The 15782-nt window shown below is 39.1% G+C and overlaps 1 protein-coding gene across 2 annotated transcripts in view; it reads left to right on the top strand.

Annotated features, from left to right (window-relative positions):
• csmd3a (CUB and Sushi multiple domains 3a) overlaps window positions 1-15782 on the top strand; it is a 777572-nt gene that overhangs the window by 631878 nt on the left and 129912 nt on the right. For both annotated transcript variants that reach the window (XM_049467549.1, XM_049467548.1), the window contains exons 55-56: window positions 1194-1379; window positions 9365-9538. In XM_049467549.1, the coding sequence (XP_049323506.1) occupies window positions 1194-1379; window positions 9365-9538 (360 nt within the window). The remainder of the gene's footprint in view (window positions 1-1193; window positions 1380-9364; window positions 9539-15782) is intronic.

Here is a 15782-nt window from a genome sequence, read left to right as displayed (position 1 = left end):
AGGAGTTTGAGTTTTGTCTTAAGTCACTAATAAAAGTCAGAATTGAAACTAAAATCTTTGGGTGGGAGTTTGAATTGAGTCTTAAATCTCTGAGTGGGAGCCTGATTTAAGTCTTAAATCTCGGAGTGGGAGTCTGAATTGAGTCTTAAATCGTTGCGTGGGAGTCAGGATTAAGTCTTAAATCTCTGAGTGGAAATCTGAATTGACTCTTAAATCTCTGAGTGGGAGTCTGGATTAAGTCTTAAACCTCTGAGTGGGAGTCTAAATTGAGTCTTAAATCTCTGAGTGGGATTCTGGATTAAGTCTTAAACCTCTGAGTGGGAGTCTAAATTGAGTCTTAAATCTCTGAGTGGGAGTCTGAATTAAGTCTTACATCTCTAAGTGGGAGTCTGTATTAAGTCTACAATCTGCGTGGGAGTCTTAATTGAGTCTTAAGTCTCTAAATCAAGTCTCTGGGTGCTAGTTCCAGTCAAGTCTTGGAGTCTCTCAGTTTCTAAATAGTTTAGACTAGAGTCTCTGATTGGACTTTGGATTGGAGACTAGAACTGAGTCTTAGGTCAGTGTTTGAGGTTATCTTGAGACACTATTGGAGTCTGAGTATTGAGTATTAAGTCAACACACAGAAAGGCGTGAACATAGACTGTTGACAGGGTGTAAGATAAAAAAAAGAGCATCACGACACTAGCTTTGCCATAGTGTTTGATCTTAGTTTTTTGACTAATTAAATGCCAGACATATGAAATATTTATTGTGTAATATAAAAAAGTTAGTCAAGTATTGTGAAGTTTTATTTTTGCCACATAATTCACCCCTATAATTATAAATCTCTGTGTTGAACCAGCTGAGAAAATGGTGTTGCATCAGTCTAATGTTTATTTATATGCTTTATTTAATTATGTTTTTTTTAATAGTGGTAATAATTGCCGGTCGTGGTGTTTTGTGTGAGCCGTTCTCAGTAGGTGATGACAGATGGAAGTTGTGAGTGAGCACTAAAGTAACGGTGCTGTATATACAGTGACAGGTGGCGGTGGAAACGCACATTAAAAGGCAATTATGAATAATTAGGCTGTTAAAGTAATGCTGAATGCAACCTCTGTAAAGTGGCCCGTTATGGTGCGCATCTTGTTGTGTTTGGACGGTGAAACCCGTGAGTCATATATTTTGTGTTTTTTTTTACTGTGCTGTTTTCGCAGTGGTTAACTGCACGGATCCTGGAATTCCAGCCAACTCCATCCGGAAGAGCAAGATAGAGTTCGGAAACTTCACCTTCGGGACGGTGGTGTCGTTCGACTGCAATCCCGGCTTTTATCTGTTTGGAGCGTCGGTGCTGACCTGCCAGCCCCTGGGTTACTGGGACAGGCCTCTGCCGGAGTGCATCGGTATGTTCTCATTAGTCTCCCTTCTGTCTCGCTGCTCTTCCTGCACTGTGCTCAGCTCAGCACTTCAGACTGGAACAATAAGTCTATATGACTGGCTGTGTCCTCAGTAAAAATACATATAAATAAGATATATCAATAAATAAACAGTATTTATTTGCTGGTTTGCATGATGATAAAATCTCAAACTGGTTATTACAGTATAAAACAGTCTGATGGACTAATGGGCCCAGTTGATACACATAGTTTTAATAAGTCAGTGGCGCACCTGTATTTCCCACCTCAAAGATAGAAACACAACAGAAATGTACCTAATTACACCTCATTTCCAGACCACCACACCCATGAGTCTGCCCTATTTTAAAAGTGAGGGTGCAAGGCATGAAAATGGACTGTTGACGGGTTGTAAGATAGCGAAGAGCATAGTCACGGACCTTAGTGGTGTATAGTTTCACTGTGTATTCCATTTAATCAGTGCAATTTGTTTGTTACCTCGTATTTTTCACAAGTTTTCTTAATAATTAATAGAAAGAAATTGAGTTGCAAAAATTGTAGCGACACAAGCATCTATCATGATGTAATTGGCTGGTATATTGTAAGCAAGTTTCTTAATACCGATACAACAATGGGTCATCAGCAACGTCCAGTGTTCTCATCCCGACAATACATCAGTTAATCAGTTACAGAGATTCACACTTCAGTGTGTTTCTTCCAATAAAGTATTTAAAATCTTTAAAAGGCTTATTATAGTTCAGTCATTTCCACTGATTCTCCACCGACTGATTGTTTGACCTTTGAGAAACTCTGATTAATTGTAGAAATAATCAGCATATTATTCACTGGCTAATGTAATTTACAGTGACAGCCCTGCAGCACGGCGGAATACAGATTCCCCGTCATGTGTAGAAATGAGCTCCTGTTTAAACTGAGCTTCTGAGCTCAGCAGAGGTTCAGACTGAGGCACCGAGAAGCTGCTTCAATCAGCCGCAGTGGAGTAAAGCCAGAGACTTACAATCCAGAGCCTGAGACCTTCTGGACTTAGCTGTTCTTTCCTGGGTAGAACAGTTCTTTCTGTTTCCTTAGAGCCTGAGTTTCTGCTTTCTTATTTTCCACTGTTCATAAGCTTTCACTCACTTTCTTACAAGTTTGCAAACTATTAAAATAAAGCAATTTTGAGTTAACTCAACTTGGCTCAGTCAAAAATTAGCCTTATTTATTTTTTTTTATTTTCTAGGTTTCTGCCTTTTTATATGCTACGATTCAAAAGTCACATTTACCCTGTAAAAATGTAAAACTCCTGTATGCTAATTGTTTATTAATGCAATTTCTAATAATTTACTAATAATTAATGTATGTACTTGTCTAATTACACAAATAAATAAATAAATAAATAAATCACATGTATTCCCAACAAGATTGGTTCCACAACACTGTTAAGTGTATAATCGTCTGTGGTCACCTATGACGTGATATGACATATCATATTGCCACATTTCTGGCAAAAAAAAAAAAAAGTTTACAGCAACTGTTCACCTGTTTACCTTTTAAAAATGTAATATCAGGTTACATAGAATTATGATATTACAGTTTCTTTAAGTTTTTGTGTTTTTCTTTTAGTTAAATCAACTTATTTTAGTCAAAAGTTCTCCATATGGTTCTTTCTCTTCGCAGTAATTGTCTGCTTTGAGTTATTATTTGTATGTTAACCCCACAAAACTTTAAAATTAGACCATCTGAATTATAATGATACTGATTTACTGAGTGTTTTTGAGTTAACTCAACCTGATTCGGTCAAAAATTTGATTTATTAATTATTTTTTTGCAGTGTCAAGTTTTAAGTTTAGTTATGTTCTACCATTTCTACATTTTGCCACTGTTCAAAGGTTTACCTTTAAAAAAAGTAACATTAGGCCAAATTAAAATGATAATGTTACCATTTACTGAGTGTTTTTGAGTTACCTAACCTGGTTTAGTCAAAAGTTCTCCTTACTTGGCTCTCTTAATTTGTGGTAGCTTTCTCCTATCTTTTTGAGCTTTGAGTGACCGTTCATACTGACCTTTGAGTTAATTCAACTTAATTTAGTTACTTGGTTTAGTTTCTTTCTTTCTTATGTTTTACTAGAGCTGTTGAGATAACTCAACTTAATTCAGTTCTTTTAACTCAGTTCTTTCTTTCTGTAATGTAATTATTATTATTATTATTTTTTTTTTGCTTTAACAACTTTAAGTCACTGTTCAGAGATTAGCCCTGTTAAAATGTAGTCAGGTAAGCTTAAAATGATGATGTTACTGATTACAGTTACAGTTTAGTTAAGTTAAGGTATTTAAATCAAAATCTATCTTATATTCTACGTTTTACTGAGTCACTGTTTACAAGTGTACAGGTGTAATTTAACGTAAAGGCCAATGACTGATGGTGCGATAAAATGATAATGTTAGCAATGGCCAGTTGGTTTTTAATGAACTTCTTAATTCTAATTTTTTTTTTTTTTTTGCAGTGTTTAATTGTTGCTTTTCTCATATTCTATCATTTAATAACTTTGAGTCACTATATGGAGGCGAACTTGATAATGTTACTGTTTTTGACTTAACTTTAGTCATTTTAGTCAAACTCTATCTTCTATTCTACCTTTTAAAATCACTCCTAAAATGTAACGTGTAAAATGGTTAAAGTAAAATTATGTTGTTACTAATTACCAATTCATTTTGAAGTAACTCATCTAAACTTAGTCAACCGTTTTCCTAAATCAGTTTGTTTTTTTTAATGTCTAATGTTTGCTTACACTGTAAAAAATATAAAGACGACCTAAATTATGCTTTTGTGTTAAATCATTATACTTCAGTCAAAAATTCTCAAAACTCATATATATATATATATATATATATATATATATATATATATATATATATATATATATATATATATATATATTAATTCATTTCAGTTTGGTCTAAATCACATAATATGTATAATAAAAAATAATAATAAATAAATAAAAATACACTTCCCTAATGGTTGCAATAAATGCAGCATTCAGCTACTTTAAGTTGCACCAATTGCTGACACAGATGTGCAAATGCACACACACACACACACACACACACACACACACACACATACACACACACACAGCTACCCTGGCAATAATAACTAATGACATGTTAAATAGTTTGGAGGTTGGTAATGGCTGATCTAGCTTGTTCCAAAGACTCAGGGGTGATCACGGTGGTCCTTTGAAATCTGTAGGAGGTTCAGATACTGTATGTTTGTAGGGACCCCATGCACTCCCCCTGCAGTAATAACATATGAAGATAAATTATTGAGTAATTAGTAAATGAGATTCTGAGAAATGCTGATCTGTGAGACGGTTCAGTAGTTTTCTTTTTACATCCATGTTTATGTTTGTTTGCTTTCTCTGGATCTGAACTGTGTTTCAGTGCTGGAACAGAAGCGGCCCTGCACACGTCACTGCTAACACCGCTATCGCACGGTGCAGCGTAGCGTTTTAATGGAGCCGTGACTCACGACTGCCATGAGTCACTAACAATATCACACTGTCAGAGCCGGAGAACAGATTACATTTCTCCATTTATTTCAGCTCATTTAGCAATTTCCACAAGGACTAAATCCATATTTGCAGTGGATAGTCTGAAGTATTTGACGGAGTGGAATTATCGGGGCTTCTAGGCCAGAATGATTTCTGTGAATTGCAAAATAAAAGTCATTTTACTATGTGATTTTAGTTCTTTTTTTATTTAAAAATGAATTTATTGGTAAAATGCTAAGTGGTATTTTGGTGTAAGGGCTCGCCCAGAAAGGGAATCAAACTTAGGTTATTTGATCACAACACAACCACCTTACTGGGTGAGCTACCTAGTAAAGGCAGTTAATAGGACCCAAGGGCAGTGTAGACAAGACTGAGAGCAGATTAAGTTGGAATAAAAAATAAACCAAAGTTTAATTGGTAGTAGAGTGCTCTACCACTCTTTTAGCAAAAGCAGCTGTGGTGAGAAATGGTAGGGATTGTTTTAGAGGAGGTGTAACAAAAAAAAAGAAGTAGAAAACCAAAGAACAACCCGCACCCAATGTGGGGATTTTGGCGGGAAAATGAGAACAAAGGCTGCCAGGAGGAGGCTGGCTTTCCCAGGGGTAGGGAAAAATAGTTCAACAAAACAAAATGGCTCCCCCAACAAAAGGAAAACTGAGAAACGGAGATAGGGGAAAACAAAGGAGAAAAGGAAGGCACAGCCTTATTTATTTATTTACTTATTACTCTTTTTTTTCTCTCTCTCTTTGTTGAGAGGAAGGAAGAAGGAGGGAAAGAAAGAAATTATGTCTCAGGGACTCGAGAGCTCGAAAGTATAAGGAATAGTAGCCACTTGGCCACTCACACACACTCTCACACACACAAAGACACAGCAACTGCTGGTCTGTGTTCCTCACTCTTCTAAAATCAAGCCACAGGTGTTCCTGATTAGACCTGATTGCAACCTGAGGCTGCCCGTTGCCCCCCTCTGGTGGTCGGAGGGCGCCTAGCCCTGGAGCCAGCCCTTGCACTTGGTAAATGCAGCTAAAAAATCTTTCCAGCTGGTTAGGTCTTCAGTGGTAGAACTGAAAGCCTACTATTGCTGCTGAAAAAAAAAAAAAAAAAACAGCCAGTTTATCTTCAGCCTGATTTAAAGTCCTACGTAAATCTGATCAAGTCTCACTATTGAGTAGTCACTATTGGTAACTGGTAATACATCATTAATTGTATTGTTGTTAGCCAAGTGCTAAAATTCAACTAAAATCATGTAGTTAAGATAGCAGAAATGATCATATTTCATGCTTCTTAAACAGATAATCTACAATTTGCAGCCTGAATTGAATGCCTAACTCTAATAGTGAAGTAGGCTATTTAGGCAAACTAAATTCTGTAGAAGTCAGAAATAAAGGTGCATCTCAAAAAATTAAGACCAATTGGTACTTTTGGAAGTGTAGGCAGTGTGCCAAGTCCTGCTGGAAAATAAAATCTGCATCTCCATAAAAGTTAAGGTCAGCAGAGGGAAGCATGAAGTGCTGTAAGATTTTGTGGGAAAACAAAACTGCACTGACTTTAGACTTGATAATAAAACACAGTGGATCAACACCAGCAGATGACATGTCTCTCCAAACCATCACTGATTGTAGAAACTTCACTCTAGACCTCAAGCAGTTTGGACTGGGTGTCTCTCCACTCTTCCTCCAGACTCTGCTCCCTTGATTAACAAATGAAATCTAAAATTTACTGATGCTTTTTAACATTTTCTGACATCTGCAGCCTAAATTAAAGGCCTACATCAAATATTCAGTGTTTGACAGTGGTAGTCGAGTTGTCACATAGTGTCTTTATTCTTAGAGTTGGACCAGCTTCCAGATACCTGTGATAAAGCCAAGCAAACAGAAGAAGCCACACAAAATATGCCTTTAGGCCTTTAAGGCTCATTCAGGACCCAAGAAATAAGATATTCTGGCCATTCAACCAACTGGCTGTTTATTGTTATTTTATTGCTAATATAGAACTAAAATCCCATAGTATTGCTATGAAGCCTTGCTTTTGAAGCCTGAACTGTAGTTCTATGTCTCTTAGTCGAGATTCAAAGTGACTCAAAGTGATATTTGAGTCACTTCCAGCTACTGAGGTCAACTGAAGCCCCAAGAAGTCAGATACCCCCGGGCACTGGCCCAACCGCTCAGTAATCCATCAATCTGAAAACGTCCATCTGAATGAACAGGAATGAACTCAGTGTTGCAGTGAGTTGCTCAATATGAGTCCAATCGCTCAGCAAAAAGGCAGAAGTGGAAGAAGTGATCATTTTTACTTTAGATTAAAAAAGCGGGGCTAACTTTTAAAGCGTTTTTTTTTTTTTTTTAAGTTAGAGGAGCTGAATGTTCCCTCTCTAAACCCAAACACTTCTAACCGCAGCAAAAACCTCCAGTAATTACATGAATATTTTTGTATTTTTTTCCGGTGGGTTTCTGTAGCTGAGCCGGGTGTTGGGGGGCTTAGTTAGAGAGATGTGCTCATTTGCCTGTGAGGCAGTATAATTGGCTCTCGCCTCATTTTTTTTTTTTTTTTTTTTTTTGCCACCCCCGTCCTCATAATTGGTACATAACCTGGGGAACCTGGCTCCTCCACGCACTCCCTCTGTCCCCGGCTCGCTGTGTTCTGCTCGTAGCGAGCGCGCCGCGCCGCGGCTGCTCGTAGCCGCCTGGCATTCCTGTTTTTCCCAAGCGTGTGAAATTTCTCATTTCTCTTTATCTGCGCGTTTGGAGACGCTACACCGCGGCAGGAAGTGGAATTTTAATGAGCGAGCCGATCTCCCTTGCCAGGCAATCGCTCTCCGGAATAGCACAGGCGCCGTTCTTTCTCATCACCGCTTTTGTTCAGGTGCGTTTGAGACGGAGCTATTTGAACCCTCTTCAAATGACCTCATTTCCTCACCCTCTAACTCAAACCCAACCCTCCCTCCCCACCACTACCCCTCACATAAGTGACAAACAAAATACCAAAATACAACAAAACACATTTCATTATTCTGCTGTACTGAATACAGTGTTTGATTAGTTTAACACTGCGTTCACAGTTAAAGAGCCGCCTGTATCACTGCAAAATATGGGAAACATGACTTTTTGGCAGTGTGTTTATTGTACTTAATTCCTATCTGGATGGGTCCTGGTGTAATTGTCTATTTTATAGGGGGTCCTCTGTGATTTTATTCCCGTCCAGAACAACCATGTACAGGGGTTGGACAATGAAACTGAAACACCTGTCATTTTAGTGTGGGAGGTTTCATGGCTAAATTGGAGCAGCCTGGTGTCCAATCTTCATTAATTGCACATTATTGCACCAGTAAGAGCAGAATGTGAAGGTTCAGTTAGCAGGGTAAGAGCACAGTTCTGCTCAAAATATTGCAATGCACACAACATTATGCATACAGGTGCACCACTGACTGATTAAAACCCTGACAACAGTCAACAGTCACCCAATCTCTAGCTCTCTTAGCCATGCAGGAGCACCGTGCGCACAGGTCAGTACAGTGCAAAAAATCCATTGGCAAAAACTGGACAAAATATGTGTAAATTGAGATGTTTATGCTTATGTTAAGCAAAAAAAACTGCCAATGGGGTAAGCTAATTTGTCTTAGTAAGATTTACTATAACAAGCAATCGCAAAGTGTCAAAATGAATGAAGTAACACCTAAATCAAGCAAATATCACTGTTTTTTGGCTTTACATTTGGACACAAGAAATAACAGAATAACTTGACTGGTGACTTTTTGTGCTTATTTTAAGTTTACACTACTTTTCTAAAATACTCATTATTCCTAAAATAAGCAAAATAATCGTACACTTACACAATGCGTAGTAGGACAAAAACTAAGCAAAAAAATAAAATAAGATTTAGTTTTTTGAAGTGTATCCTCTGGAAAAATCCACAAAAACGTGTTAATGTCAAAGAGGACATGCCTCTTAAAGGGAATGATAACTGGCACACTGATTGGTGTATTTCAAATATGCCCAAAACACACCCATGATTAATTAATTAAGAGAATTAGTTCATGCCTTTTGCCCATTTCGATCCACAAAAGGTATATTTTTTGCGCCCTTACGATACCAAAAACACACCGACACGCCCTAAATCCAGTTGCACGATGCAGTTGCAATTAACCGATGCCTAAAAGGTTTAAAGAGAAATTGGGAAATGGTTATTTAACAGTGAATATTGTGATTGGATATTATGGATTTGAGCATTAAGCATTATACTGTTTCTTTGCTACAACAAATCATACAGACATGATAAATTGGACTTCAAGGAAAATCCAAAAAATGCATCATAATATAAAAGCAGTGTTGTGTCCTTGAACGAGGTCTGAAAGTTAACTTTTCTCTCCAGAAGCTTGTGTGTATATTGTATGAGTTCTGAGGTCACCCTGTCCCCACTGACCACCTCTGTCCTGCCTTTCAGAGGTGGACTGCGGCCACCCCGGCGTACCGCCCCACGGCGCCCTGATCGGAGACAAGTTCACCTTCGGCTCGGCGGTGCGCTACACCTGCACGCGCGGCCGGGAGCTGATCGGGGACCAGGGACGCACCTGCCAGCTCAGCGGCCAGTGGAGCGGCTCGCTGCCTCACTGCTCAGGTCAGGCTCCCTGTGGAACAGGCGCTGGAGAGCGAGTGCGGCGCTCGGGCCGCTATCGGGTCTCCGGCGCGGGCTTTGTGTCGGGGAGGGAAGTGGTCAGTGGACGCAGATTAAGTCACACCGGAGGCCTGCTCATTTCAGAGCTGCAGATAAGGACTTGTGCTGCCTGCTGTTTTCTCCCCTCAGAGCCATTTTTATCTCTTTATTCTAGCTGGAGATAGAGGCTGCTGACATTAAAGAGAGATATAGAGAGAGAGTGAGAGTCAGGGAGGTAAAGAAGAGAAATGTAGTGCAGACAGTAGCCTAGGGTACGTAGCTGTCAAGAGTTTGAATTGAATGTATTTTAGTATTTTTTGGATGTGTTTTTAAGGACACTCTGATCTATATGCTTCCATATACAGTATGCAACTGATAGGCTGCGTTCACACAGCAGGAAAAAGTGGGCCAAATCTAATCTTTTTCATCTTATGTGACTGATGTGGCTTATGTGTATTCTGTGTGATAGTGTGAATGGCAAACAAACACACTGAATCTGATATTTTCAATTCCGATTTGGGCCACTTTAAAACGATTATGTTCACACAGCAGGTCAAAGTGGTCCAAATTCGATCAGCTAAAAACACACTGAATCTGACATTTTCCATTCCAATTTGGGCCACTTTGGTTATGTTCTCATGGCAGGTAAAAGTTACAAAAAAATGCCCCTTTTTTCATTATATGTGACTATGTGAGATATGTATTCTATGTTCGGCAGTGTGAATAACAAAAAATCAGTGGTGTGCAGTTAATATAGTGGGTACCTCTACTGCAAATTCCATGGCCCCGCCCCCATAGTGAAAATCATGAATCTGATTGGTTAGATTGTCCTATGACTTTGCTAACAGACTCATTACTACACCCTTCTCAAAATCAGGAGAAGGGTTCACGCCGACACGTGGAGGCAGAAGCCATTTTAAAAAGCTTTTGATTGATAGAGTCCCATTGCAACTGAAAAACACAGACTAATGCTTTGAATTAGTTGCTATTTTAGTTAATTTATAAAATATATGCTTATAGTTTACAATAACTATAATATATATTTCCTGATTAAATATTATGTAATTATTTAAATGCACCTATTGTCACCCCTTCTCTGAAGGGTTAAAAGGGCCTCACTGCACACCACTGCAAAAAACATATTCCTATTCTGATTTGGGCCACGTCAATATGGACATGTTCACACAGCAGGTCAAAGCGGTTCAAATCTAATCTTTTTTGTCATATGTGTTTTTGTCAACAGCAAGTGTTCTTAAGCTGGGGGTGACACAGTTCCAACACAGCAAACCGAGGGGTATTTATACAGGACATACTAGGTGGAAACAATCAGTAACTGGGGGAGCAGGAACGATCAGGGAAGTCTAGCATGAGTGCATGCTGGGAAGTGGAGTCTTTATTGTGTATTTCTGAGTCCAGAGCAGGCAGACTGACAGCATTTAGACTGACAACTATAATAAAATAAAACTAAAAGTAACTCCACTCATATGTGTTAGAGATGAGTAGAACGGACACAGATATAAGATTTATTCAAACAAACAAGATGTACAAAAGTCACTGGTACAAATCTGAAAACAAGCACGGCTAACACAAAAAAAAACCCTCAAGACTACGATTATTACTTTTGCTAATTAGAGAGACAAGAACTAAGACTAGGCAAAACTAAGAATACAAAAAACTATTTGGCTGGAAATACTATGGGACCTAAGACTACACAAACTAAGGCAAAACTAGCAATATCTAGAACACATATCAAACAAAACAGCAAACCTGGATACATGAAACGTAGAGAACCAGAGAAAGGCTCACAAACTAAGAACACAAAACATCCAAAGATACTAAGATATTAAGGTACAAGAAACCAAAAGACTTGACAAAGAAACTCTCAGACAAAGGGGCTTATAAACACTATTAGAGCAAGGAACACCTGGGGCTGGAAACAAGGGGGCGGGGTTACAGACAAGACACAAGGTGACAACACTAATGGCTAGTCAGATGTATTATCTGTGTGGCAGTAAAAACACATTGAATTTAAACATTTTCATTCCGAATTGGGCCACTTTGGCTACATTAACACAGCATGTAAAAGTGCCACAAATGCAATCTTTTTCATTATATGTGACTGATGTGTATAAGTGTAAAATATATTTCCAGGATTCCTACAATAGTTCATCACATATGAGTGAAGTGAATTTTTTTTTTTTTCTCGAGGGAGATCTGCCTAAGACAGCGTACCTTTTTTTTATAGTTACCAAGAATTACATCAGACAATTAACATCAACATATTCAAAATAAACACAGAGCAAAGGTTAATATACATAATGCAGACACAGAAATCAGCTTAAGAACAACAGTTGCATGCTTCAGGTTTCTTAATCTCACTCAGGCAGACCGAATCATTAAGCTGTAATTTGTTCTGAAGGCTTTTCTCTGACCCTGACGCAAAGTAGAGGATGCTTTTCTGCACAGTCTAAAGTAAACATGGGTACTTTGTACTTTGTACAAGTAGCTTTGAAGAAGAGTGAGAATCATAGCAGCTGATAGTTGATACATGATAGAAAAATGCACAAAATGGTTAGAAGGATTACCTCACAGCAGTTTAATCATTAGATTTGCAGTATTTTCTTTAAAATGTTGAGATGTTTACTATATTTTATGGTCTATAAGGTGCACTCTCAATGAACGTCTATACTCTCCTCTGAATGGTGAAAGAGTTAGCGCTGTGGTTAGCAGCTAATTCTAATACTGCTCCAGCCTTAGTGCTGGAGAAACTTCACTGAAACTCCTGTATAACCCTGTACTTCAGCAGAGTGGCTTTACTGCTCCTTAATACCTGACTGGTAAAATTTATACATAAGGCAGATTCATACACATGGGGAAATTTAAGGATTTTTTGTGATCCTTATAGTAGGAAAAATATAGCCGGTAGTAAAATATTTCAGTGTTTTACTTTGTAAAATTGTAAAGTTATATGGAGAGCATGGGAAGGCACAGAAGAACACGTGAGTAAAATTTACACAGAGTAAGGCAGATAGTCATTACATATATGCTAAGCCGTGTACAGCTCATACTTTATTTTTTGGCTAGAAAACAACCTGTTTAATGTTTAATAATAATTTTAGGAAGATACTGCCCATAGTTGTCCCCATTTAATTATGGGTAACACTTTATTTGGATGGTTCATTTTAGATACCTCATAGATGCTTGACTTACATTCAACTAAATGTCTATTAAATGCAACTTAATTCTTAGTTGAATGTAAATTATTGTCAACAGCAAGTGTTCTTAAGCTGGGGGTGACACAGTTCCAACACAGCAAACCGAGGGGTATTTATACAGGACATACTAGGTGGAAACAATCAGTAACTGGGGGAGCAGGAACGATCAGGGAAGTCTAGCATGAGTGCATGCTGGGAAGTGGAGTCTTTATTGTGTATTTCTGAGTCCAGAGCAGGCAGACTGACAGCATTTAGACTGACAACTATAATAAACTAAAACTAAAAGTAACTCCACTGACTTTATAAAATATCTGTAAAATTATTTTTATTTTTTTTTAGAGTCAGATTAAATATCGAATCAAATTTGATTGATTTGCAGAGTGCCTGCAAACAGACGCCTGTGCTCACTAGCATCACAATGGGAGTGATAAGTGGGGAGAAATCACCATTTGTGACAATTGTGGCCAATTGTGCTCGCTCAGACTCTGGCTGCTGAGGTTAAACAGCATAATCTGAGATTTAAACCGGCGATTATCGAATCATAGTAGCAGTATCTTAGTCTCCTGCACCACTTAGACCCCCAGCAACCCCCTCACCCTCACCCAGGCACGTAGTATTAATATTATAGCTTATTAGGTGTAGTGTAAGTTTAGTATTATACCCCATTAGTATGGGGACTGACTGAGAGGTGAGATTACACAAGATTAATATCATTTAATCCTACAGACTCATTAAAAACACGGCGAACCCAACAAGTGTACCCGAACTTTTGAGTCATGCTACAGTATCGGTGTTGTGTGTAGCTGTGTGTAGTTGAGCACGCTGTCTCTGGCTGGGTGTTTGTGTGGTAATTAAAAGCGTGTGAGTAATGATGGCTGTCTGTGCCGGCGTAGCGCTGCCCCTCCAACATCGTTTGTCTAATTGATAGACCGTCGCTTATTCTGGCTCGGACTCGTTCGCGCTTAACGACGGATAGCATGACAACCCATTCGATTTCACAAGCTGGCGCCTCCCGTCCTCCATTCATCTTTCCCTCCGTCTCCCTCACTTTCTCTCCGCGTCCACCTGCTCTCCTCCATACCCACATCTGCTATCTCTGACCCCGTGACCAGAAGCACTTTATCTACAGAGACTCCGCCCCCTGCCTCCTACTCCGTCTCCTCCACCACAAGCGTATGAGCTTCCTCCGCTCTTTCGTTCTCTCTCTCTCACACTCTCCATCTCTCTCGATTCTCCTCTTTTTCTCATTCTCTCTCTCTCCCTTCTCCTCTCTCTGTCTTTTTCTATTTCACTGTCTTTCTCTCTTATTTCCACTGTCTTCTCTCTCTCCAGCTCTCTCTCTCTTTTTAAGTCTCTCTCTCCCTCTCCCTCTCCATCTCTCTCTGCTTCTCCTCTCTTTCTCAGTCTCTCTCGCTCTCCCCCTTCTCCTGTCTCTCTCACTCTCTCTCTTTGTCTTTCTCTCTCTCTTTTACTGTATTTTTCTTTCTCTCTCCCTTCTCCTTTTTCTCCCTCTCTCCTTCTTTCTCTCTCTCTATCTGTCTCTCTCTCCTTTTGTCACTTATCTGTGTTTCTCTTCTCATCTCTCTCTCTCGCTCTGTCTCTCTCTTTCACTCTGTCTCTTTCTCTTTTTTCTCTCTCTATCTCTCGCATTTGCTTGCTTTTGTGCTTTCTTTCTTCCTTCTCCTTTCTTCTCTCTCCCTCTCTCTTCTTTTTCTCTCTTTCTCTCTCTCGCATGTCATTGCTTTCTCACTCTCTTTCTCCCTTCTACCCTCTCTCTCTCCCTCTCTCTTCTCATCTCTTTATCCCTCTCTCTCTTTTTCTCTGTCTCTCTCTCCTTTTGTCACTTATCTCCGTCTCTCACTCTCTTTTTCTCTTATACTCTCTCTCCGTCCCCTTTCTTTCCCTGTTGGCCTCACATTAAAGGAACAACCAGTAATAATTTTAAGCCAGTTTAAGTGTGTTTCTGCCCCACATGTGAAGCTGACATGTTTTATTGCCCAAAATTCCTGTGTCTACTATACTGGTTGTGGATGTAAATTACCTAGCTACGGTTAGCAACTTAACTGATGCTCAGTGATTACCTGTTCAGCTAAAATAGAGCCAGCTTCTATACCCCAGGATGGGAAAATGGGCAATACTAACCCTAACGCTGACCCTAATCCTAATCTTATCCTCAACACATAGCCTAATCCCAACTATTATTTTGGCTGTTATATAGTTATATAACTATAATCTAAATCCAAGACCTGAATATGACCCTTTAATCACATCCCTAATCCAGACTGGAGTCTGGTTAGGTGTTGGATGTTTAGATGTTTAGATCACTGATTTCTCACTTCTACAGATATTCTGTGAAAAACAACAGAAATCAGTAGACATCTTTAGTAAAATCTGTTGATCAGCTACTGAATGTTCAGTTGCTGCTAGAACACTGACTGAAATGTTGCTGATATGTTACTGAGAGTCTGATGGATAGTTTATTTAATATATAAAAAGAACCACTCCAAATAAACTTTAACCTAATTCTGAATGTCAGCATTTTCGTAAGAAAAATGTGTACATGGATTTTTTTTTTTTTTTTTTTTTTGAGAAGTTGTTTCATTCTAATAACAGATGGGGAATGAGGTCCAGCGTCCGTGTAAATAAATGAGATTTGACTTGGTGCCCGATGCCTTGTGCTCAGCGGTTTTTCAGTGTCTTTCTAAGAAGAGGAAATGGAGTCCGAATTAATCACGCTGTTGAGATAAGTAGCTGAATAATGAACCTACGCTCGGAGGATTCGCATTCTGTCCGTCTGGCCGGCAGCACACGGGCCGACACCGATGATCCTGTGTTTCTGAGACGTACCGAGAGCCGGACAGCAGTCGCACCGTGTTTCGCTCTTAAATCAAATCGTTTGCCGACACGGATCTGCCCGCAGACAGGAAGCCGATATCTCTAGTGCAGCATGACGAAGTGTGGAGAGGAAACAAGATCAATACAGTCCTGCACTG

This window comes from Astyanax mexicanus, chromosome 1 (genome assembly GCF_023375975.1).
Source record: "Astyanax mexicanus isolate ESR-SI-001 chromosome 1, AstMex3_surface, whole genome shotgun sequence".
Lineage (NCBI taxonomy): Eukaryota > Metazoa > Chordata > Actinopteri > Characiformes > Acestrorhamphidae > Astyanax > Astyanax mexicanus.
The sequence above is the reverse complement of the archived record's forward strand: the minus strand, read 5'-3'. Positions and strand labels throughout refer to the sequence as shown.